The sequence below is a fragment of the Hibiscus syriacus genome, unplaced genomic scaffold (genome assembly GCF_006381635.1).
Source record: "Hibiscus syriacus cultivar Baekdansim isolate YM2019G1 unplaced genomic scaffold, ASM638163v2 tig00116976_pilon, whole genome shotgun sequence".
Classification (NCBI taxonomy): domain Eukaryota; kingdom Viridiplantae; phylum Streptophyta; class Magnoliopsida; order Malvales; family Malvaceae; genus Hibiscus; species Hibiscus syriacus.
Window position 1 is genome coordinate 1,239,902 of NW_024063500.1, and position 20,889 is coordinate 1,260,790.

A 20,889-nucleotide genomic window follows, 5' to 3' on the forward strand; every position below is an offset into this window, starting at 1 on the left:
CTTCACCAGGGGTCGGCTCTTAGCCCTTACATCTTCGCCTTGATTATGGACGACATCTTTTGTGCGACACCAGACGGTGTACCATGGTGTATGCTTTTCGCTGACGACATTGTCCTAGTGGCTGAAACAAAATCTGAGTTGAATAGTAGACTGGCTACCTGGAAGACTGCTTTGGAAGAAAAAGGTTTAAGGATCAATATTGATAAGACAGAGTATTTATGTTCAAACTTCAGTAGGGACCAAAACGAAGACGATGTAGAAGTTTGCATAGAAGGACACGTTCTCCCCTCAAAGGATTGTTTCAAGTACCTAGGGTCTATGATACATAAAGATGGGGGTGTAGATGATGACGTTACACACCGTATAAAGGCGGGATGGCTAAAGTGGAGGGCCGCTACTGGAGTTTTGTGTGACAAGAAGGTGCCTCTAAAACTTAAGGGAAATTTTTATAGAATGGCAATAAGACCAGCACTATTGTATGGATCAGAATGTTGGGCAACCAAGAAGGCTCATGTAAGGAGGATAGAGGCCGCAGAAATGAGAATGCTTCGGTGGACATGCGGTAGGACTCTGTGGGATATGACAACAAACTCTGCTATTAGGATGTCCTTGGGGGTGGTGCCTGTTTCCGAGAAATTGAGGGAAGGAAGACTACGGTGGTTTGGGCATGTCCTTAGGCGACTACCATCTGATGTGGTCAGGAGGGTAGAGTCGATTACAGTCGACGGTGCCAGAAGGAGAGGACGACCAAGGCGGAAGTGGGAAGACTGCTTGAGATCTGATTTGATGGATTTAGCCCTTACCGAGGACATGACCTCTGATAGGAAAGTATGGAGACTTAAGACTAGGATAGTCGAGTAGTGTGGGTCACATCTCTAGGGTGTATCATCTCTGTCTTCTTTTACTGCCTTTGTAGTAATTTACATAACTTCTACTTTTTATCCGTTTCTGTTATTGGTATTTTTGAAGGCTTAGAACTGACATTGCGATCGTTTGAATTCTGTGTATCATTCTCTCCACTTTTGAACTTTTGAATTTAGTCGGGTCTTACGTTTCTGTCCATATACAAAGATTACTGCCCATTACAGACACGCATATGACATTAATGATATTAATGACTGCAGATGAATATTGTACAACTACGTATTTATGTATTTATTTATACATGCATTGCATCTTATCTATATTTTTTAATTTTCTGACTGCCGGAGGTCTTCCACGGAAGCTACTCTCAACCTGGCGTTGGGGGCAGCCTACTACCCTACCTCCCCCTTACCCCATTGCATATGGGAATTGGGTTTTGTTGTTGTTGTTGTTGTTCTTTCCTTAAAAACAGTAGAACTCGAGTTTCCCTTTTTAGCCTTATAGAATGAAAAAATAAAAACAAAAATGAAATGATTATTAACATTTGAAACTTTATATTATAATCGCTAATGTTATTGATTTATCACACCCGAGAATTTGCTTTAATCCTCCTCCTTAATGGAGTCTATAGGTATATATTTTTAAGTTTTCAATTTCTTTTATAAAATTTTAGTAAAAACTTGTTATCTCAGAAAATTAAATATCGATTAAGCACGTGATTTGTTAATAATGAACATTATTTAATTTTAGTTGGCGATAAATTTAGGGTTTTATTTCAAGTAAATCCTTTTACTTCTCTCATGAAAAAAAGGATAATTTTAAAAGTACATATATCACATTAAATATTCTAAAATATATATTTATATTAAATATTTTATTAAAATATAAGTACTAAATATGATAATAAATTTTCAACCATGCAAAAGTAGTTGATTGCCTTTTCAATTATTTTAAAGGGTTTCGAAGTTTAGAATCAAAAACTTTATGACCGATTGTGTTCTAAGATGTATCGAACAAAGTAATAAAATAATAATAATTTACAAACTAATTTTCACCTTTTTTGTCAACAAAATTTGCATTAAAAAACACAGCCAGTGCTAAAATTTCATCTCAATATTATGTAAACAATTGTGACTAATTTACCTTACCCGACGTATTTTATAAGATAAAAAGCAACAAAATTCTCATCTGCACAAACCTTAACCTATATAAAGTAAGCAACTTCAATCAACATGCGCTATTATTTACTGCAAACTTTAGGACTATAAACATACTGTACAGATTTGAGAACAATTTTATTTCATATCCATGGTTTGGTGCATAGATTTTCTACAATAAGCATGCTGTTTTCATACATATACTACTAACCATTTACTTTATTTAGGGGTCTCAGGCTTAAGCTAGATAAATATCGATATGATTTTTTTAAGCATTTTCATCAGGTGAAAGTAGCAGAATAATTGAAGAGTAACTGAGCATAGGGTATAGATTGGAATCAAGGAATTGAGCATATTGTTTGATGGCAATATCTCTTTCCGGGACTTCTTTGGATAGGAAATCAAATGGTGTGGGCTTACTCGTGTCCACCAATGGCTCCCATCTATATCCCGGACGCTCAGGCAGTGTAATTGTGACAGGTAAATGACTGGTGTTGAAAGCAACATAGATTTCTCCCTTCACGGAATCAATCTGGGAGAAGCAATTGATAATAAGAAAACTCGATCCAGTTAAGGAACAAAAATAGAAGCAACGAGTTTCTGGAAGTGATAATGCACTGAACGAGTTGGTCTGAAGGCCGTGCAACTCAAAGGCCGTGCAACTCTTTCGTTATAACCTAACCAACGGAAATCTTCCGGTTCACATTAGTGTTCTTAAACTTGTAGAGAATAAATGTTCAATTCTGTCCAAAAGAGGTCTAAAAATGTGTTATTCGATGAAAGTTCTACATGAACTTCCAATGAGACAATTGCAGCATGCGCGGGAATCGCACCCCCCAGGAAATACAACAGAAGACAGCATCCAGGGAATCAAGGAGATAGGCTAAAACATCATAAAATATAAAGTTCTTGCGCTCCTTTAAACGTGTTTTTTTAACCAAAATGTCACAGGACAATCTGATTGGACCATGTGGCTTTTTTTAAACAGAAAACGTACAGGTGCTAACGGAATGAAAGTTGAAGGGCCCAAACTCAATGAAAAATAATTGAAGGGCCAAAGTGAGAATTTCATTGAAGTAACAGAAAACATGACTAGTAACCCCGACCCCCTCCTTTTATCCGAACTTCCCTATTTTAAGCATAAACCCAAAACAATGTCCAGCATATTCTATACAATTACATATATTCTTGTAATACGCAATTATGGTTAAATCATGCAGGTTAACATGCTCATGTAGCATATGGCCTAGAAAAATGAAGTAATCAAATTGTCCTCTAGCTAGTTATATTTCTACAAATCTTTTTATCACATTTCATTAAAACTGGCCCATGCAGTAACAGGTTCTATAGCAAGTGAGGCTCTAAAATGGAGTAACCTAATTCCAGTCAAAATAGTCAGCTAGAGATGAGATCATCTTACTTGTGTCTTACACTGATCGTATATTCTTTATCCTAGCAAATTAAAGCTCAAACACCACCGAGTAAAAGTGCAAAATTGCAAATATGATTGAAGGTCTTATAAGAAAGTACCAATGTGAATGCCACAAAACGGCTTGTGTCAGACCAATCTGGCTTTCCAGGAGTATGACCATGCCACTGTAACCTCTGTGCTGTTGGGAAGTCATTTAAGCCAAGTGACTCGCATTCACTGCATGATTTCAGCACAATCAAATGATCATAATGCAGAACAAGAAGGAATTATGAAGGTTCTCTCAAAAAAAGGTGCTCACCGGCGGAACTTGGTCATGAGACAGAAGAACCTGAAGAGATCTGATGAAGACTCTTCCTTTTTATCCCACCGAAAGTAGTTGATCTGTATCGCAGCACTAGTTAACAAATTGTACAATAAGGGTCAACATAAATTTGGACCGAGGATATAGAGGATCACATAATTATCATGGCAATATGTGTTATTGTTTCCTCCTTTAGTGTGACCATATTCATCACCCATGCAAATCATTGGGACACCCTGGTTAAATGAAGATCATAGTTAGTAAAAGTTCTGATATCTCAGTCACAAGTTACACGAGTCAAAAATAACACAAACAAATGGCTCCAAAGTTTGACCCAATCATTACATCATACTTATAAAATGGGACCCTAAAAGCATTTATTATCATTTATTTAGGCTGTGTTAGTCATAGTAACAGCAATTTCCCGAAAAAGGTAATATCAGCTTTAAGTGGCAGCTTTTATCTCCCAACTTAGATTAAAATGATTTAAATTAAGAAAAGGCCCTTGAACGAAAATTAAATAATCAACCAAACCCCCATTGTTATTACAATCAAATAAACACTCAAACATCTATTTACAAATAATAATGGGGTTTGGTTGATTATTTCATAACAAAATCCCAAAACTTAAATAGCAAATAGCCAACAACAAAAGTGATAACCAAACATAGAGTAGCAAGCTTGAAAACCAGGTTCGAGCTCAATCCTAATAAATAAACTGAAATTAAGTCAAGTTTCAAGTCTTGCAACCAACTTTGTACTGCTTTAAAGACACAATGCATGCGTTTTTGTTTAGATGATCATGCACGATCAACACAAGACCTTCAATTTTATTCAGAAGCTATATCAAATCATATATATGCCATGTCTTGCTAGAGCGATTTCCATTTCCGTTTAAGCTAGGTTCCATATATTATCTTGGTTTAGTACTTGAGTTAAACCATCTATTTGCCTTGCAAAACAAAACCCTTTTCACCTTTAAAATAATAGTATAATTATACCATCCTTGTTTTATATTGAACAACTTCCATTGAATTTAATTCAACAAACAGAAAACTTGCACAGCTACGTTGTCATAGCACACTTGAAAACATGTCTGTAAGTGATACAATTTCCTGAATATGGTGTTAGATATCAGTAACTTAATTGATAAAATTATTTTCCTTCCTAGATGAACTAGTAATGACAAGGTAGTACCTCAGTAGAAATAATTCATTCAAAACAAAGTAAAAAATAAGTAGGATGTTCGACAAACTTGCCATCTACCATCTCAACTTTGCAATTAAAAACTGAAAGAACATACAAAAAGGTGACTTAAAAAGTCCAGTATCATCGGTCAATTTATTGGACCCTCTTTTATTTCACCTAAAACATAGCAAGAGTGAATTTAAGAGTGAAGTGTTCAAGTATTTCAGGTTAAAGACTGGAAGTAGCCAACTGCGAAAAACTTAGTTTAATTTTCTTTAGTTATAGTGTCCACTTAAGACATAAATACAAGTAATAGTAGTCCCATACAACAAAGCAATCCAATGTGTATAACAATGATTAAACCTTACTTGGGAAACCATAAGGCAGAGGAAGAAATTCCGCATTTGACGTTTCCTCAGTTTCTTCACAGAAATACTTGCAAACTCCCCCTCCTAAGCAACCATTGTGTCAACAAGTTAATCAAGTCAATCAAAGCTAAAAATGTAAATAGAATATATTGGTAGCAGATATAGATGATGACATTTACAGAAAAGTTTTTGACAAGAGATTCAAACCATATAAAATCTACAGAATGAATTACCTTTAATGAGCTTAGTTCTCTTTTGAAGTTTCCAAAGTATTTCCATATGATTGTATTTGCAAAGACGCAATCACATTTCCAATGAACTCTAAATTAACCAACTATATTTCTTCTTCATGCAATTAAATCATCAAAAGAAAGTGTTTCTCTTTGGACCTTTTTGGTCAAAGAAATTGTCAATTGCTTTACGCTCCAAACTTAGTCAGATCTGCATTAAAAGTACTGAAACAGAAAATTGCATGAAATCTTCTGTTTTTTGGGAGCTACCAAACATGGTATCTTTCACTTGCTTTTGTTATTTTGCAAAATTGACAAATGGGGAAAGAATTCAGAAATCGGAACTATGCATGTGGAAGAAAGAATCATCATAGTCCATAATCAAACTTGTTTCTGTTCATACAAAAATTTCAAGATGCAATGTATGTAGTAAAGATGGAAGGGCAACACTAGAAACAACTATTTATCATATTTCCCTTCTTACCATACTAGTTTATAAGATGCAAATCAAGATATGTGCATAAAGTATCTAGGCCAGTATATGGTCAGTTACATCACAGAATGTATCTAATGTATATGATAGAGGGTAAATGGCAGAGCAAAGCTATGAAAAATAAATCATGCCTTATCTTTTTCCAGCATTAGATTTGATCAACAAAGTAAACAGGCAACTTTAGTGTTTTCAATTCAAGCCATCAAGCTAGACACATTCTATTCTTCATGCCAATTTCATACACTCATTGGTGATGTTGTTGATCTCATCTCACCCTTCAACATCAAGCATCTAAGTAAAACCAAATACAAGCATGAGTTTAAAGTTCGGCCAATATCTACCTGTCCACAATTCCAGCTATTGTTATGACTTTCTCCATCATTGTTGTCTTCCCCGTTTGCTATATTGTGTTTGTTATTATAGGAAACTAGATCGGCCAAAGTAAAACCATCATGCGCACATACAAAGTTGACACTGTTCCATGGTTTCCTTCCACCTTCCTGATTCACAAACACAGTGAGGATGCAAGGAAATTAATATAAATAAAATAGTTGATTACGTTGGAGTTCAAAAATACATGTGAGAATGTATGATAAGATATGCTCCAGAAATGGCTAATAACTATAAAGGATTCTATGACATAAGGAAAATCTTCAAACGAGAATTTCTTATTTGAATGTCACAGTTTCTTTATATATATAAAGCATAGGAAAACTTCTATAAGATAATGAGACCATAACTATCCACTTGTTGGGTGGCCACGTGTGTTCTAGAGTCAGATCATAGATGACCAACCTGATATAAGTTTGGGCTTCCGCAAAGGCATTCAGCAAAAGCTCCAGAAAACCCCTCTGTACCTTTTATAAACTGCCGTACTATGTCACGATACTGAAATGGAAAGGAATATGCATAAAAATACAGAACCACTTCCATAAAATAAAATATAGATGCATCTAAAAAAGTAAGCTTCAATTTTCGTAGCTCAACCAAGAATCACAGTTCGTCCAAAAGACAGGAAAACAAAAGCTTTGACATGGAAAAAGAAAACTAGTGTTGACCCAGATTTTAGGTAAGCTAAAATTTTCATTTCAGTAAAATTGGGTCCCAAGTAAGGTATGAAGTGTTAAATCTGAAAATTAAGTACCGAGAATGGTTTAGTTCATGCACTGGACTACAAAATGCATCATTTTACACACAGAGGCAAGGAATCAACCTCAAATGTATGTACAGAGAACTTTCCTTAACAGAGAACAAATAAGAAGGGAATAATACAATGCTATAAATTTTGAATTCATCCGTGTTATTAGATCTCCAGTCACCTTCCCATTCCATTCTGACCAAATACCCCAATGAGGAAATCTGCCAACTTGATAAAGTCCACCTGTATCCCATGCTTCAGCAATAAGCTAAATAGAACGAAAAACTTTAGTTAGATTTTCTTTTAAGTAATGTCAAGAACAAATACAGAAAAATGAAAACAAAAAGGGAAAATAGAAGCAGGGGAGACATGTTTAGATGCCTCAGAAATATAAGGTAGAATGTAAAGAAATGAATAGAAATGGCAGTTTGACCATTTTGCTAAAGCATTCTACTTAAATTATTTCATAGATTTAGCTAATGTTAAGCATATCATCCCACGCATATTTAAGTCTTAGGATTCTTATAAGTTTATATTCGAGTTGGCCCCTCCAGCTATTGCCAAGTGGTTTTAGGTTGGTCGGCTTAATATAGTATCAAAGCCTATTCGATCCTCTTCATCCTAAAGCTTTCTGCTTGTGTTATGACCATGCTGACTCACTTTCTTTTTCAAAAGATCTACAGATAAATTTCCACCTGAATATGCAGCAAAAAAGGGTTTGGTTGACAAAAGATACAGAAATAGTGTTTGCAGATTTAAATTCGAAGATACAAGGATAATTTTGCAGAGTCAAAATTCTCTTGAATACGAAATAACTGGTTGAGTTGATCATTATAAATTACCTAAATAACTTGTGGATTATTTGAATTTTTTGTATTCTAGCAGAGGCAATCTTTCTTGGATATATGATGTGTGCAAGGGATTTTACAGTTTAGAGAAGCAAAAAAGATCTCAGGAAAGACTTATTGTGTATTTTATGGATTTTAAATGTGTGTGAGTAGCTAAAGTCTCTTCACCCTTTTAGTGTTAATGTGAAAACTCACAATCTCAATGTCAACGGAAGATTGTTATGAGTTTCATTGCATGTTTTCCATCTAAATGTGATGCTGCTGGAACACGGCTTCTTTCTGGTTTAAGAACTTCCTCCTATGAAATCTTCACTCGCTGTTATTTGTTCAGAGATATTCGTCTTCTCCTCCTAATTCTACCAGTGCCCTTATGAGCTAAGGTACTTGGACTGATGATGGTAGAGGAAATTGTGGAGGTAGAGGGGTGGTCAGCATAATAATAATTCTCAAGGTGGAAGGGGTGATGGTGGCTGTGGATTCAGTTGGAGTGGTGGCCATGGATAAAAAAATCAAAATAAACCAACCTGCTATTACTGTGGTGAAATTAGTCATAAGAAATGTGCTCGTCAAAAACTTACGGAAGACTTAACAGAAAACCCCAAGTATCAACGTTACTCCAACTCTTCATTTTTCTTGAAGTAACAATGCCAGACGCTATTTTACCTAATACTAAGACATCTTCCCCCCGTGACTCCAGACATGATACCAAGAAATCCTAAGTGATTCAAAAATACCTTCACGAGGGATGAATAATTATTATTCTAGTAAAAAGGACAAGTTGACAAAAGGAATTAAGGAAACAAATTCAAGATGTATACCTTCACTCCACGAAGTATAGGATCATTACTCAACATGTCAATCAATGGGGGAGTGCTGAGAGGGGTGCCAGTTGTTATCAAGTCACCTTCAATACAATCTCCATATACATTAACCAAATCCCAGAGACTGTTAGAATAGGACAAAGAAAACCACATAAGAGAAGAAATCCAACAGAAATAGAAGGAAATGTGTACTGGATGTTTGTTTAGATTAACCTGCTACTCCTGGTCATAATGGAAGCAAGATCAAAGCGAAAGCCATCTACATGCATTTCAGTCACCCAATATCTGTTGCATGAACAGGTAACAATGGATACCCAAGAAGATCAGTTGTTACAAACAAATTAACAATCAGAAGGCAAGTAAAAGAATATGAGCCATAGCTTTTGTAAGAAAGAAGGGTTTGTGAGTATAGTTAGCAGGCAAATGTCTCTCTTGCAGTTCACGTGCATAGTTATTGGTAGCCTAAGGTACTGCTATTTCGAGGTATCTTTTTTTTTTGATAAATCTATTTCGAGGTATCTTAATGGTATCCTAGGTAATGATATACTTTAGAAGAATGATGATTGGGCTAAACATCTTGATGATCAGAAGTCTATTGCAGTCTGAATTTGTTGGTGGAAAGTTAGGGTTCTGAAAAAAATAAGGAACACAACAGCTGTTGCAAGATTGGATACTGAATCTAAGGGCTAAGACTCTAACAATGTGTGAACTAGTTTGGTTAAAAGAATTGATAGAAGAGCAAGGATTTGGACTTTAGAGCTTATAGATTTCCATTGTCCGAACAAGCACGTATATAGATATGTATTGCATCTAATCCAGGCCTTCTTGAATGAACCACAAATTAAGTTGATTTTGATTCATTTAGACACACACTTTAACATAAGGAAATTACTCAAACACTAATAAATCTGCAAGTTAGTGAACATGCATACAAGTCCTTCAGAATTTCCAAGACTGATTTTTATATTTGCAAAAAGCTAGAAGAATATAAAATATATTAACCAGCCTTTTTGAGGGAGTGTTATCGATTTCTTATGCAAAAGAGTGTATGCCCTTTTGTATTCCTATAAATAAAAGAGGCTACAACAGTGTTTAACATATCCCTCATCTTTGTTCCTATCTCTCTTTTCCACTTGAGAGTAATGACTTTCATATAAGAAATTTTCCGGGAACTAAGCATGGCATAGAAAAACAGATTAGCATCTACCTTAAGCAGTCTAATATAAATTGACGCACCACAGGATGGTTACAGTTGAATGTATTTCCACATCCTGAATAATTATAGTACTCACCCTGTAAAACAATAAAAATTAGATTGAAGTCGTAGTGGTCATTGACCAGAAATGATATTATAATAAGGAACGAAAAATCATGAAGTGCAGGATCAACTGGCAGTAAATATCTCCCTAGCAACTCGCACTGATGTAGTTTTGGGTTTATTTCAATTGATCGTCATCACCAGCACCCAACAGCACTATTTGAGTTAATTTGTATGTCTTCCAAGCCTCTTTTGCAGCCAATATTTATCTAAAACCATTCCATCGATGAAGCTTGTTTCTGCTCTATTTATGATTAAGATCTTATGACACCAACGGAAAAGACTAGAAAATTCAATTATTGAAAATCTCACAAGCATGATTAATATGACCGAGGGTAATGCTCTTTTTAGCCCTTAAACTTCTATTTTATGGGCTCAATATAAAGTGAGTTCCCCACCATAAGGAATATTAATCATCATTGTTAACAAAGATGCCACAAATAGACATCATTTAAGTTAAATAAATTAAAAGTTCTCATAACATGTAGACAGTAATATCATTAGTCTAAATAAAGGAGTAGCATGCCAATAATACTACTATTAAGATTTAATTAATCTATCAAGGCATATGATACAACGAAAATAGTACAACATGAGTCTCTGTGTGTTATACATAATAAAGTCTCGGAACAGCTATACCTTCGGTGCTAGCATGTAATAGACAGAGTTATCAACACCTCTAAATGACAATATGGGACCTTTCTCATTGCCTTCAGCTGTGTGGTTGAAAACGACATCCATAATAACCTACTCAAACAGATTCAATGAGAAACAACAAAACATTTTCTCAAATGAAATTGTTTATTGAAATTAGAATCTGCTCGGATCTGACCTCAATTCTGCGTTTATGTGCTTCTTTAATAAGATATTTGAATTCATTAATTGCATCACGACCACAGTTACTAATACCAGAAGATGAATACCTTATCATGGGAGAAAAGTAATTGATTGTTGAATATCCCCAAAAGTTCAACCTTGAAAAGAAGGTACTTGGGTGTAAGTATGACAAGAAATTGCCAACGTGAAATTTTAAGTTAGACAGCATGTAACCAGCGCACAACTTTTCAAACTTAACTCTGTCAGTAAAGATGCCAAACAGTTCAATCAATGCAAAAGAAATTGGCAACTGAATAAGTCCAGTGCCCTATGAATGTCTCTTAGCTATTAAATCCCATAAATCAACCTTACGATTATGTCTCTGAAGGCAGGAAAGGGACTGCAGTGACAATTTGCACCAGGTCCTTGCTCATTTTGTCCTTTTTTCCCTTCTTTACGCTTTGTGCTAAAAGAAGGGTGTGTTCGGATGATGCTAGAAAGAATTGTAGCTAATATACATTCATAGGACACTGAATTTATGAGATTCATAGACCCAGTAGCTAAGAGAATGTCAAATTTAACATTCATTCTAGCATCGTCAAATACAGCATCAAATAGTTTAGCAAATTGGATGGTATTCTACAATCTGGGCAACTTCGAGGAAATAAAAAAAGTTATCATGACTAATTAGTTAGCTAGGAGCTTGTTTAATTGCACCGATAAGGCGATAATAAAACCAATTTTCAAAACCATTCACTAGTTGATTAAATCTGGCATGTAACTAAAGATAGCTCTAAACCAAAGGTTGAAATTTCATACTTATAGTCACCCAAGACAGAATTGTAGCTGTAGTACTCCAACTCATTGAATTCATGACATGGCATTAATTCTATACAGTTGACTCCAAGTTCCTGCAAACCAAACAAACGACTAATAAATACACAAAGAAAATAATAATTCTTGTCATGTCATCTCATTTGATAACGTCATAATCTAAACAGGTTGGAAACAGCAACTCCAAATTTAATCTGTACTTCGTTTAAGAACAAACAATTCATATAATTGCTCCTAGTAAAATGAAAAAGGCACATTCTCTTTAACAAAAGCATATGGTTCTAGAAAACTGCTCTGGATAAATAGAATACTTCCTAACCATATTCTCATGAACACCACCTCCCATGACAGGTGGTCAAGTTCAAAACCCAATATTAATTGTCTAGATCAACACTTTAAAATAGGAACACCACCTTCCTCAACTTATCATGAAAAAAACCTAATCTATAGCTTAAGTATGGAGTTTACCGGATTAAAAAGTTTTAAGTCTAAAAATCATTTAGAGTTGACTATTTTGCACAGCCAAGGTTATGCAGAGCTTCACTTTGAAGTAATTTAGTTTCATTTGTTCATAATTCCAAAGGAAGACAGACTGCAATTTTTACAAAATTAAACTCAATTAGACTATACAAACACAAAACTTTCCTTCTCTTTTATGAATAAATTAAATGGTGTTAAACAAGGGGCCAAGAAAGAGAGCTCAGCTCCATATTAAATAAATCATACCAAAGTAACAAAAGAAAGAAAAGAAAAACAACTAGGATCTAAATAAGATCTAAAAGGTGTCAATAAACTCTAATTCAGGGGAGCATCAGCCAAACTAAACCCACATACAAAGTCACTCTAGTTCTAGCAAGCAGAACACAATTGGAGGAGGTCAAGTCAATTCAGCTTTGCTTCGTGCAAGTACAGGTTTTCTCAAGTTATGAAGTTCTGGTTGATTCAGTTTGCTCATGTTGTTTCATCTATCAAGTTTTTTAACTTCAGCGACTTTGAGTTTAGGTTACTTCATGCCCCAGGTCATTTTGAATCCAAATACTTTCTAGACCAGATTAACTTAGGTTTCATTACTTAAACTTCATCTCACGTTAAGTTTCAATTCACAATTTGTTCTAGGTTAAGATGTTCCTAGTATTTAAACAATTCAAGGGTGGCATATGTTGCTATTTATCTTTTAGTTTTTTTATATTCTAATATGTTTTAGCTAAAATTTTAATATCAGTGTCAATCTCATATCTGGATAAACTGAAACCATGCATCTCAACCTCGGGTATTTCAGGTCAAAAGCCTCCCCCAATACACGTGTGCAAGTGCGCACACAAGCACACACATATATCATTTAAAAATATTTGTGTATGTTATAAAGAAAAAGAAAAAAAATTAAGGCAGAGGGACGCTGCAATCAATCAATGAACCTAAACTGTTTATCTTCAGCAGTATCAGCAATCATATGAATTTTAGTGTTAATAGCAAAGCAGTAATCGGAAGTTTTCCTACTGAAAGTAACAACTATCTGTGATGATCAATCAAAATTTCTAACTTTGTTCACGTCTTTAGGGAGGCCAAGTTGAGTTTGTTCACATGTTTTGGGAGGCCAATCATGTTGCTGATAACCTGGCCATGACTACTCCAGCAAACCAGATGCAGCTTAGAAGATTTACCACTCCTCCCCAAGCGATTCAGAAAAAATATCTTGATGATAAACATTTTCTGTCTGTTTCTAGAAACAGTTATATGTAATTAGGGCTTAGCCCTCTTTTCTTTTACCAAAAAATATCCCTACCTTCACGTGGGTTTTTTTCCTGATTAGATACGACTCCTTGGTCCTTCAAGCAGCCATTAAGCAAAGAATATACTTAGTCGCCAGTAAAGCGCAAAAGGCTATTTTTACCACAAAGACAGTGGCAGATTATAGTGAAAAACGAAAATCTATCAGAGAAAACACCACAAATTTTTCTATACAATGTTATAAGCTCTACCTTCAAGTGGTCAAGCTTCTCCACCACACCACGGTAAGTACCAGGAAATTGTATCCCACTAGATTCATGCCTTGTATATCCACGCACATGCATTTCATAAATTATGAGATCTCTTTGTGGATACCTCAGAGGTAAATCACCTTCCCAGTCAAACTGGAAACATCAAATAACCAAATACACGAAGTCAAGGAAATAAAATGTTAAAACTGCAGAAATACCAAACAGTATCCCTTAGTGAGGAATGGAGGAATAATACAGTTCAGCATTTAAAACCCATGATAGAGTTCAAATAACTATACATATTTTATAAAGAACAACAATAGTTTGCAATTATATTTTTTCATTTCATAGCATTCTATTTTTTCGATAATCTTTTTCATATATGATGAAGTAATATGTTTTTACAAATCAGTATATAAATTTTTTTTTTGATAGGAATAGAAGGCCTCAATAAAACCCCCTTCGTGATTAACGGAACTTAAAAATAGCTCCTTAATCCGCACAAGGAGGAAAAGAGTACCTTAAGATTTCATTAAACATAAGAAATTACATAAGATACAAACAGAGAGCCACCCCCAACATAGACAAAAAACCAAAAACAACCGAATACAACCCTCAACAACAACACTAACTGCCTAATCATCACAGCTACAACAACAACTCCAATATGACTAACCAGAACTTGGCCCGAAATACAGCACAACACAATACAACAATAATAGAAGCCAAATATATCAGCTGACACAAACCATAGAAGCCAAATTCAAACACTAAAGCCATCAGCTTCCACAAGATAAGAGTTGAACAAAACAAACTTCGAAAAAACTCTATCCGCCATTCTGCCACTAATTACTCGACTTGACAACGGAGATCATCCGAACCTCCAACTCCAAAATCAAAAATCATATTCGAGTCCCCGAAAACTATTCACTACATATTGCATCTTTCAATACTTCCACTGCTATAATGTTCCGAAATCAAAAACACTCGTGAGCCTTTAGACTCTATATCCAATTCTTTCCCGATCTGTAAGGATTCTTTCGCTTCCTTCTTTTGTCTGTGCCACCTTGCTTGAAAGTCAAAATCATATAGGATTCTACCTTCAAGTTCAGACAAATCTTCCTCACGTTGCACCTTACTCTGATTAATCTTGTTGCGGCAGTCTCTAGACGTCCATTGGGGAGCCGAATATTTTCCTTGAAATATTTGGAGAGAGCTGTAATTATTGTTTTTCCCCTCCTTTGCTTTCCGGTTCTGCCCGGCCTCACCCTTGGATCTTTTGAATGCACAATTATTTAAAAGGCCCACATTAATCACATCCTCCACCACCTTTGACTCTACCCGACCATCCAACATGGGGAAATCTATTAAATAATCCTTCATTCCCTCATAAGCACGTGCAGTCTCACAACTTTTCCTTTTGTCATTTTTTGCCTCTCTCTCTGTGTGATCCAGCACTTTCTCGTGTTCCACTACTTCCTCAATTTTCGTTTGTACCATCCCCTGACCAACAACAATATTCCTCAGTCCCATAATTAATTCCTCCCCTATGTTCCTTTCCTCCTCATCCTCACCCGACAAGTTGGTTCCTCTAGTTTTGTTCCCTATACAACATAATAGATTGTCTTCTTCCTCAGAACACCGCTCGAAATTCTTCTCCTCCGATGAGTCCACGCTTCTTCTTGCTTCCTCAGCACATTCCTCCATCTCAGCAAGCTTTACTGGCGAGTCACCAACGAGTTCCCCCACCGTGGATAACGGGTAGGCAACTGCCTTTTTCATCAAGGACGAATCTACCCAGACAAATTCTGGGCTGAAACAAGGTTCAAACTCATAAACATATATTGTATAGATCCGATCCCCGACTTTCAAATCTAAATAGTCTTCCACACGAGCTTGGCAGTTCGTAGTTATCTGAAACAATGCCCTATCAAACGAGCCGGGATTTAAGGTCCCTTGCTCAATGGAGATAAGATCTCCCCATTTGTCTGCAATGTTTCTGAAGGTGGAATGACTCCACACAAACGGTGGGATCCCTTTGCACGATAGCCATGCCCGACGGCTGTTGCACTGAAAATTTTCCGACCACACTTCCACTTTGTCAAAGTAGTTTTTCAACTCCCCAATCTGATTATTAAGAGCATAATCCCTACTCTCTTCATCTTCAAAAAAGATTAAAATTGCTAAACCACTTAACCTCATAATTTTCGGACATAATATGCCTTCCTTGTGCAAAAGAGCAGTCAACTCTTTCATTTTTAAAAATTTTCTGCACCAACATACCAAGCTATTTCTGAGAGTTAAGAGCTTATCCTCGTTAACAACACCGGCAATGGGAGCCTCTGAATGAGTATCATCCTCCACTTTACTCTTGGTCTCGGCTGGTTTTGAACCAGAAAACTTCTTTCTCCATAATTCTTCACAAGGTTGAAATCTCGCCATGAAAACTCTAACTTTAAAACCTTGAATCCAAGATCTATCAGCACAGTTGATAGCCTTCCTCGCGTCCTCCAATCTGGTGAAGCGAACAAAGCCAAACCTACTTCTTTCCTTGCTTCTTTTTTTAGGGATGAAATAATCAACCACCTCGCCATATTTATCGAATAATAACCAAAGACCATGATGATGAAGACACTCTGGAATATTGAAAATGATCACTGTAACGCAATTTTTCCCAACAGATCTTCTCACCTTACTTGCCATCTAAGAGATATGAAAAGGGATAAAGAAAGATTTTTTTTGAAAACGCCTGATTTTTATAGAGAAGGTGGAGCTTCTCTCACTACACTAAAAAACCCCTTATCGATTAAAGGAGCTTGTAGGGAAGCTCATTAATCAGTGGAATGAGGAAAAGAGTGCCCTTAGATTTCATTCAGCATAAAAAATACATAAGATACATCCAGAGAATCACAACCTAATCTATCTTAGCTAAGACAACAACCTCTAATGTGGCTGACCTGAACTGATAACCAAACTAACAACACCAATAAAGACTTTAAGCCGAAACAAAGCCCAAAAAATAACACAAAACCTTACTACAACAGGCCTGTAACAATCAATCAATCCCCTCCTTAGCTAGCTTGTCAGCCTCCATATTACAACTCCTAGGAATCAATCTAAGAAAAATATCCATAGCAGAAATTAATGCCCCAATTTCCTCCACCAGAGAACTGTAAAATGTAGGGGCAAGGTGCAGCTTAGAAATCCAATCCACTACAGATTTACAATCACTCTCTATAATAAGTCTCCCCTTCATAGCCTAGTCCGAAGTAAAGAAAAAATCAATTTCTTCCTTAATAGCTTTCAACTCTGCCAAAGTAGGAGGACCTGGCCCTACAGCATAGGAGAAAGTGGCTAAAGTAGAGCAATTGGAATCTTTCAGAATACCTCCTATCCCATTACGCCTTGATTGTGTTCGAAGAATTATGAATTTTATCTGCAAGCGTTGGATCCCCTACTAGTAGATTAGAGAGAACACTCACAGATGGGTATTTAGCAAAATACCATTTAGCCAACCTAAATCTAGCGAAGAATAATAGAGAAGAACTGTCAAACTTCCAATTTTCAAACACTATCATATTCCTGACCTTCCAAACTGACCAGAAAACAACCCCCGGATAAACTTCCAAATACATGAATTCTGCCTTAGGTACGACCATGAACTTAGAATTGATATGGGGTCTTGAGGCAAAACAATAGAAATATCCCATACCCTTAGGAATTTAATCCATAACTCCCCTGCAACAGAGCAATCCAAGAATAAATGTTCTATTGTTTCTTCATGAGTATGACATAAAGGACAAAGGACATCATGCAAGGGAATCCCTCTCTTCTTCAACTTCACTCAAACTGCCAATTTATGGTGTGAAAGTTGCCATAAGAAAGTTTCTACTCTAGGAGGAGCCAAACCAGACCATACCCACTTATTCCACTCAAAACTATCTTCAAAACTGCAGGATAACGTCAATCTACAAGACTTGACCGAGAACAAGCCATCCCCCTTCCCCGACCACCCAAGAAAGTCATCCACTAAATCAGACAGAACTATATTATCGATCAAGGACATTAAAGCAAGCCACTGATCCAATTCCCAGTCATATAAATTCCTTCGTAATTGAATATTCCAAACCCATACATTCTGAACAAAACCACCAAACTCAGCTACATTCCCCTATTTATTATTCGATAAAGCAAAAATTCTGGGGAATTGGGATTTTAAGGTCGAATTATTAACCCAAACATCATTCCAAAATGCTATCGACCTACCATTTCCCACTTGTATCTTTGAATTAGCTCTCAAGCAATCTCCTATCTTATCATTTTTCACATAGTTGTTCAGAATACCTCTCCATATCCATGAATCTAAGGGAGAAACAACCTTTGTTATTGAGAGAGACAAATTGCTAACGTTATTCTTACAACAAATCATCTTTTTCCATTGACTGCTTTTTTCATTTGCGAATTTCCACACCCATTTCCCAATCAATACTCTATTAATCAAACTCAGATCAACGATACCCAACCCACCCTCTTCAAAAGGTTGACAAACCGTTTTCCAGTTCACCCAGTGAATCCGTTTCTTAGCTTGATCTTCTCCCCCAAAGAAATTTACCCATCAACGAATTCAACTTCTGCGTAACCTTTAGAGGTATTTTGAACATAGAGAGGTAGAAAATTGGCAAAGACGACAACACTGACTTAACCAGCACAAGTCTTCAAGCCATCGACAAAGAAGTAGCTTTCCATCCTGCTAATCTATTGTAAAAATTATGTATTACCGGTTCCCACATAACCTCTGAATTCTTCTTTGAACCAAGCGGTAAACCAAGATAAGTCATTGGAAAAGACCCCTCTCCACAGCCTACTTCCTTTGCCCAATCTTTTAAAGTATCATCTTCCAAATTAATACCATACAAAGTACTCTTAGACATTCCACTTGTGTTTTATTGACAATCAAATAGAGCATTTTATAGCCTATAGGAGTGTTCAACTATTTTGGAGTATCAGCGTAAACTAAGAAAGTCTAAATTAGCCACAATTACTATCATGATGTTTTAGAAAACATCTTACATTATGAGCTCAAGCTTAAACTGTAGAAAAAACACACTTTGCTACCTACATACTTCCTGGAAGAAGACAGAATTCTGTAAAAATGTCTCTCTTTATAATCAAACTAAACATGTATTTGTTCTCAATACAATGGAATCTCATTTTCTAAAAGATTGTTCTTCCCCTCTCTTATCTTTAAAGTGGGGCTTCTTACTAAGAAATCTAGATATTAGTGAGCAAAAGAGAAAAGGAATGGAACATATCCACATTTACAAAAAGAAATCCTCCTAGGTGAAGCAATTGAGATGAAATAGGCAATTTGGAGATTTATCAAGTATCACTATTTACTTATTTAATTTCCCTTCAAAAGTTTTCATTTTCTCCTCCAGTATTTTGAAGTAAACCTACAAAGGAAGGATTCAATTTCCAAAGGGAAACCTCACAAACAGAGCAAACCATGCTTCACTACACAAACTTTTGTCATAAATAGAGAACAATGAAATAACAATGGAAACTTTGATAGTACATTCCCCTCTCCAGAAGTTCACTATCATAACACATTTCTGTATTTTCCTTCACATCAGCAAACAGCATTCACTGAAGTATAGGAACACATTCAGATTAAGTACCTGATCTTCAAAAGTAGGCACCATGCCGGCCATTTGGGGCCAACAATTATCTTCAGGCCCTAAAGCCCCAAACTCCCCTCTGCTTATTACCGCCTAGAAAAGGGGCAAGTAAATCAGAGGTCCATTTCACAAGGAAAAAAATAATGGAAGCTTGGTCAGTATAGAAAGAAGTCTTCTCTAATAGAACTTAAGTAAAAGGCCCTATGTTACCTTTGCATATGGATCCAACAGAACCTTGGAAGCATCATAGAAATGACCTTTTTCAGGAGAAAACTCCCCGTCAAACATGTAGCCATATAGCGTATCTTCAAAATCCCCTTTCAAAAATACATGCCAGACATCTCCAGTCTTATTACTCAATGGATCAAGTGGTATCTTCTCAGTAACTTTATTCTGGATGCGAAAATAGCCACTTTATCCAAATTAATCACCAAAAACAAAGATTATTCTATCAAAATTTGAAACTCTACAAAACAGCCAATTCTTTTAGCGGCTAATTCTAAAATGAAACAACCCATAAACTTGACCAACCGCAAAAAGTTAATAAGGCTCCTTTTGGTTGTTACTTTTACTGCTAGCTTTTCTTCGTGCAGAAGAAAACAATAGATATGTATAGACAAGTAAATACCATGGCTAAACAATTAAAAACTTCAAGTTTGATGAGAATCAAAATGAAAGATACGGCACAACCATGTTGGAAAAAAACTATCACATTTTAACTGCTTGGTTACGGTTCAACGATCAAAGGAGCCACCCAAAAGTTTCAAAGTTTATCGAAATGATTACTGAACATATACATAGCAGAATGTACTGTAACATCAATAATTGACCAACCTGGTGCAAATCCGATAGAGCAATCAGACAGAGAGTTGCGGAAACAGCATTGGCCGAATATATCGCAAAATTGACACCACCGTCTCGAAGAGTGGCACCAAATGGAGCGGGATGGCCCTCCGACACCTGAAATCTCTTACTCACCTTGGGCTTCTCAATCACTGCAGTTTCGGCCTCATCCGCTCCTCCTCCTCCTCCTCCGCGTGCTTTAACCACCATTCTAGTCGTTGATACGGTTGCATTGGTGCTGGGGGTTGTTCTCAAGTTGGGCTTCGGAGTGGTTTGGTGGCGCAATGCTGGAGGGACGAGGGCGGGTGGATATTGCAAGCAGGAAGTACAGCGAGTTAACTCCATGCAACTCAGATTAAATGGAATTTGCTCATGAGAAACGGACTTTTTTTCTGATCTGAAATCAGTGGAGTTGGTTCTTTCTCCTGTGCTCTGCTCTCCTCAATTTCTACTGGGCTCTCTGTTACTAATAATTTTAGAATGAGTGGACCCGCTAGTACTGCAGCTTGTTATGCTTTTCCGTCCATTTGTCGTTAACTTGAGGGCCGCTTATAGCTTTATCATCGCGTTTGCGAATATTT

The 20,889-nt window shown here is 36.3% G+C and overlaps 1 protein-coding gene across 2 annotated transcripts; it reads right to left on the minus strand.

The window, feature by feature from the left end:
• Positions 1-2,135: 2,135 nt before the first annotated feature.
• On the minus strand, positions 2,136-20,737 carry LOC120192676 (isoamylase 1, chloroplastic-like). 2 transcript variants are annotated; one of them, XM_039195418.1, is made up of 18 exons: positions 20,300-20,735; positions 19,676-19,858; positions 19,466-19,558; positions 13,788-13,940; positions 11,794-11,885; positions 10,991-11,132; positions 10,798-10,905; positions 10,048-10,133; positions 9,054-9,125; positions 8,838-8,964; positions 7,353-7,439; positions 6,829-6,921; positions 6,375-6,533; positions 5,311-5,394; positions 3,910-3,990; positions 3,752-3,834; positions 3,552-3,669; positions 2,136-2,553 (listed from the first exon to the last, which is right to left on the minus strand). In XM_039195418.1, the coding sequence occupies exons 1-18, from the start codon at positions 20,651-20,653 to the stop codon at positions 2,290-2,292; spliced, it is 2,379 nt and encodes a 792-aa protein (XP_039051349.1). In that variant the 5' UTR covers positions 20,654-20,735; the 3' UTR covers positions 2,136-2,289. The 2 variants fall into 2 exon arrangements, with proteins under 2 accessions (XP_039051349.1, XP_039051350.1); XM_039195419.1 differs by lacking the exon at positions 5,311-5,394 and having other exon boundaries at positions 20,300-20,737.
• Between the last annotated feature and the right edge of the window lie 152 nt (positions 20,738-20,889).

Excerpts from the sequence above, each read along its gene's own strand:
- LOC120192676 (XM_039195418.1), bottom strand. The coding sequence starts at position 20,653 with ATGGAGTTAACTCGCTGTACTTCCTGCTTGCAATATCCACCCGCCCTC. Across the intron at positions 10,906-10,990 it reads CACATAAACGCAGAATTGAG|GTTATTATGGATGTCGTTTT; the intron begins GTCAGATCCGAG and ends CTGTTTGAGTAG. Across the intron at positions 6,534-6,828 it reads GAAGCCCAAACTTATATCAG|GAAGGTGGAAGGAAACCATG; the intron begins GTTGGTCATCTA and ends TTTGTGAATCAG.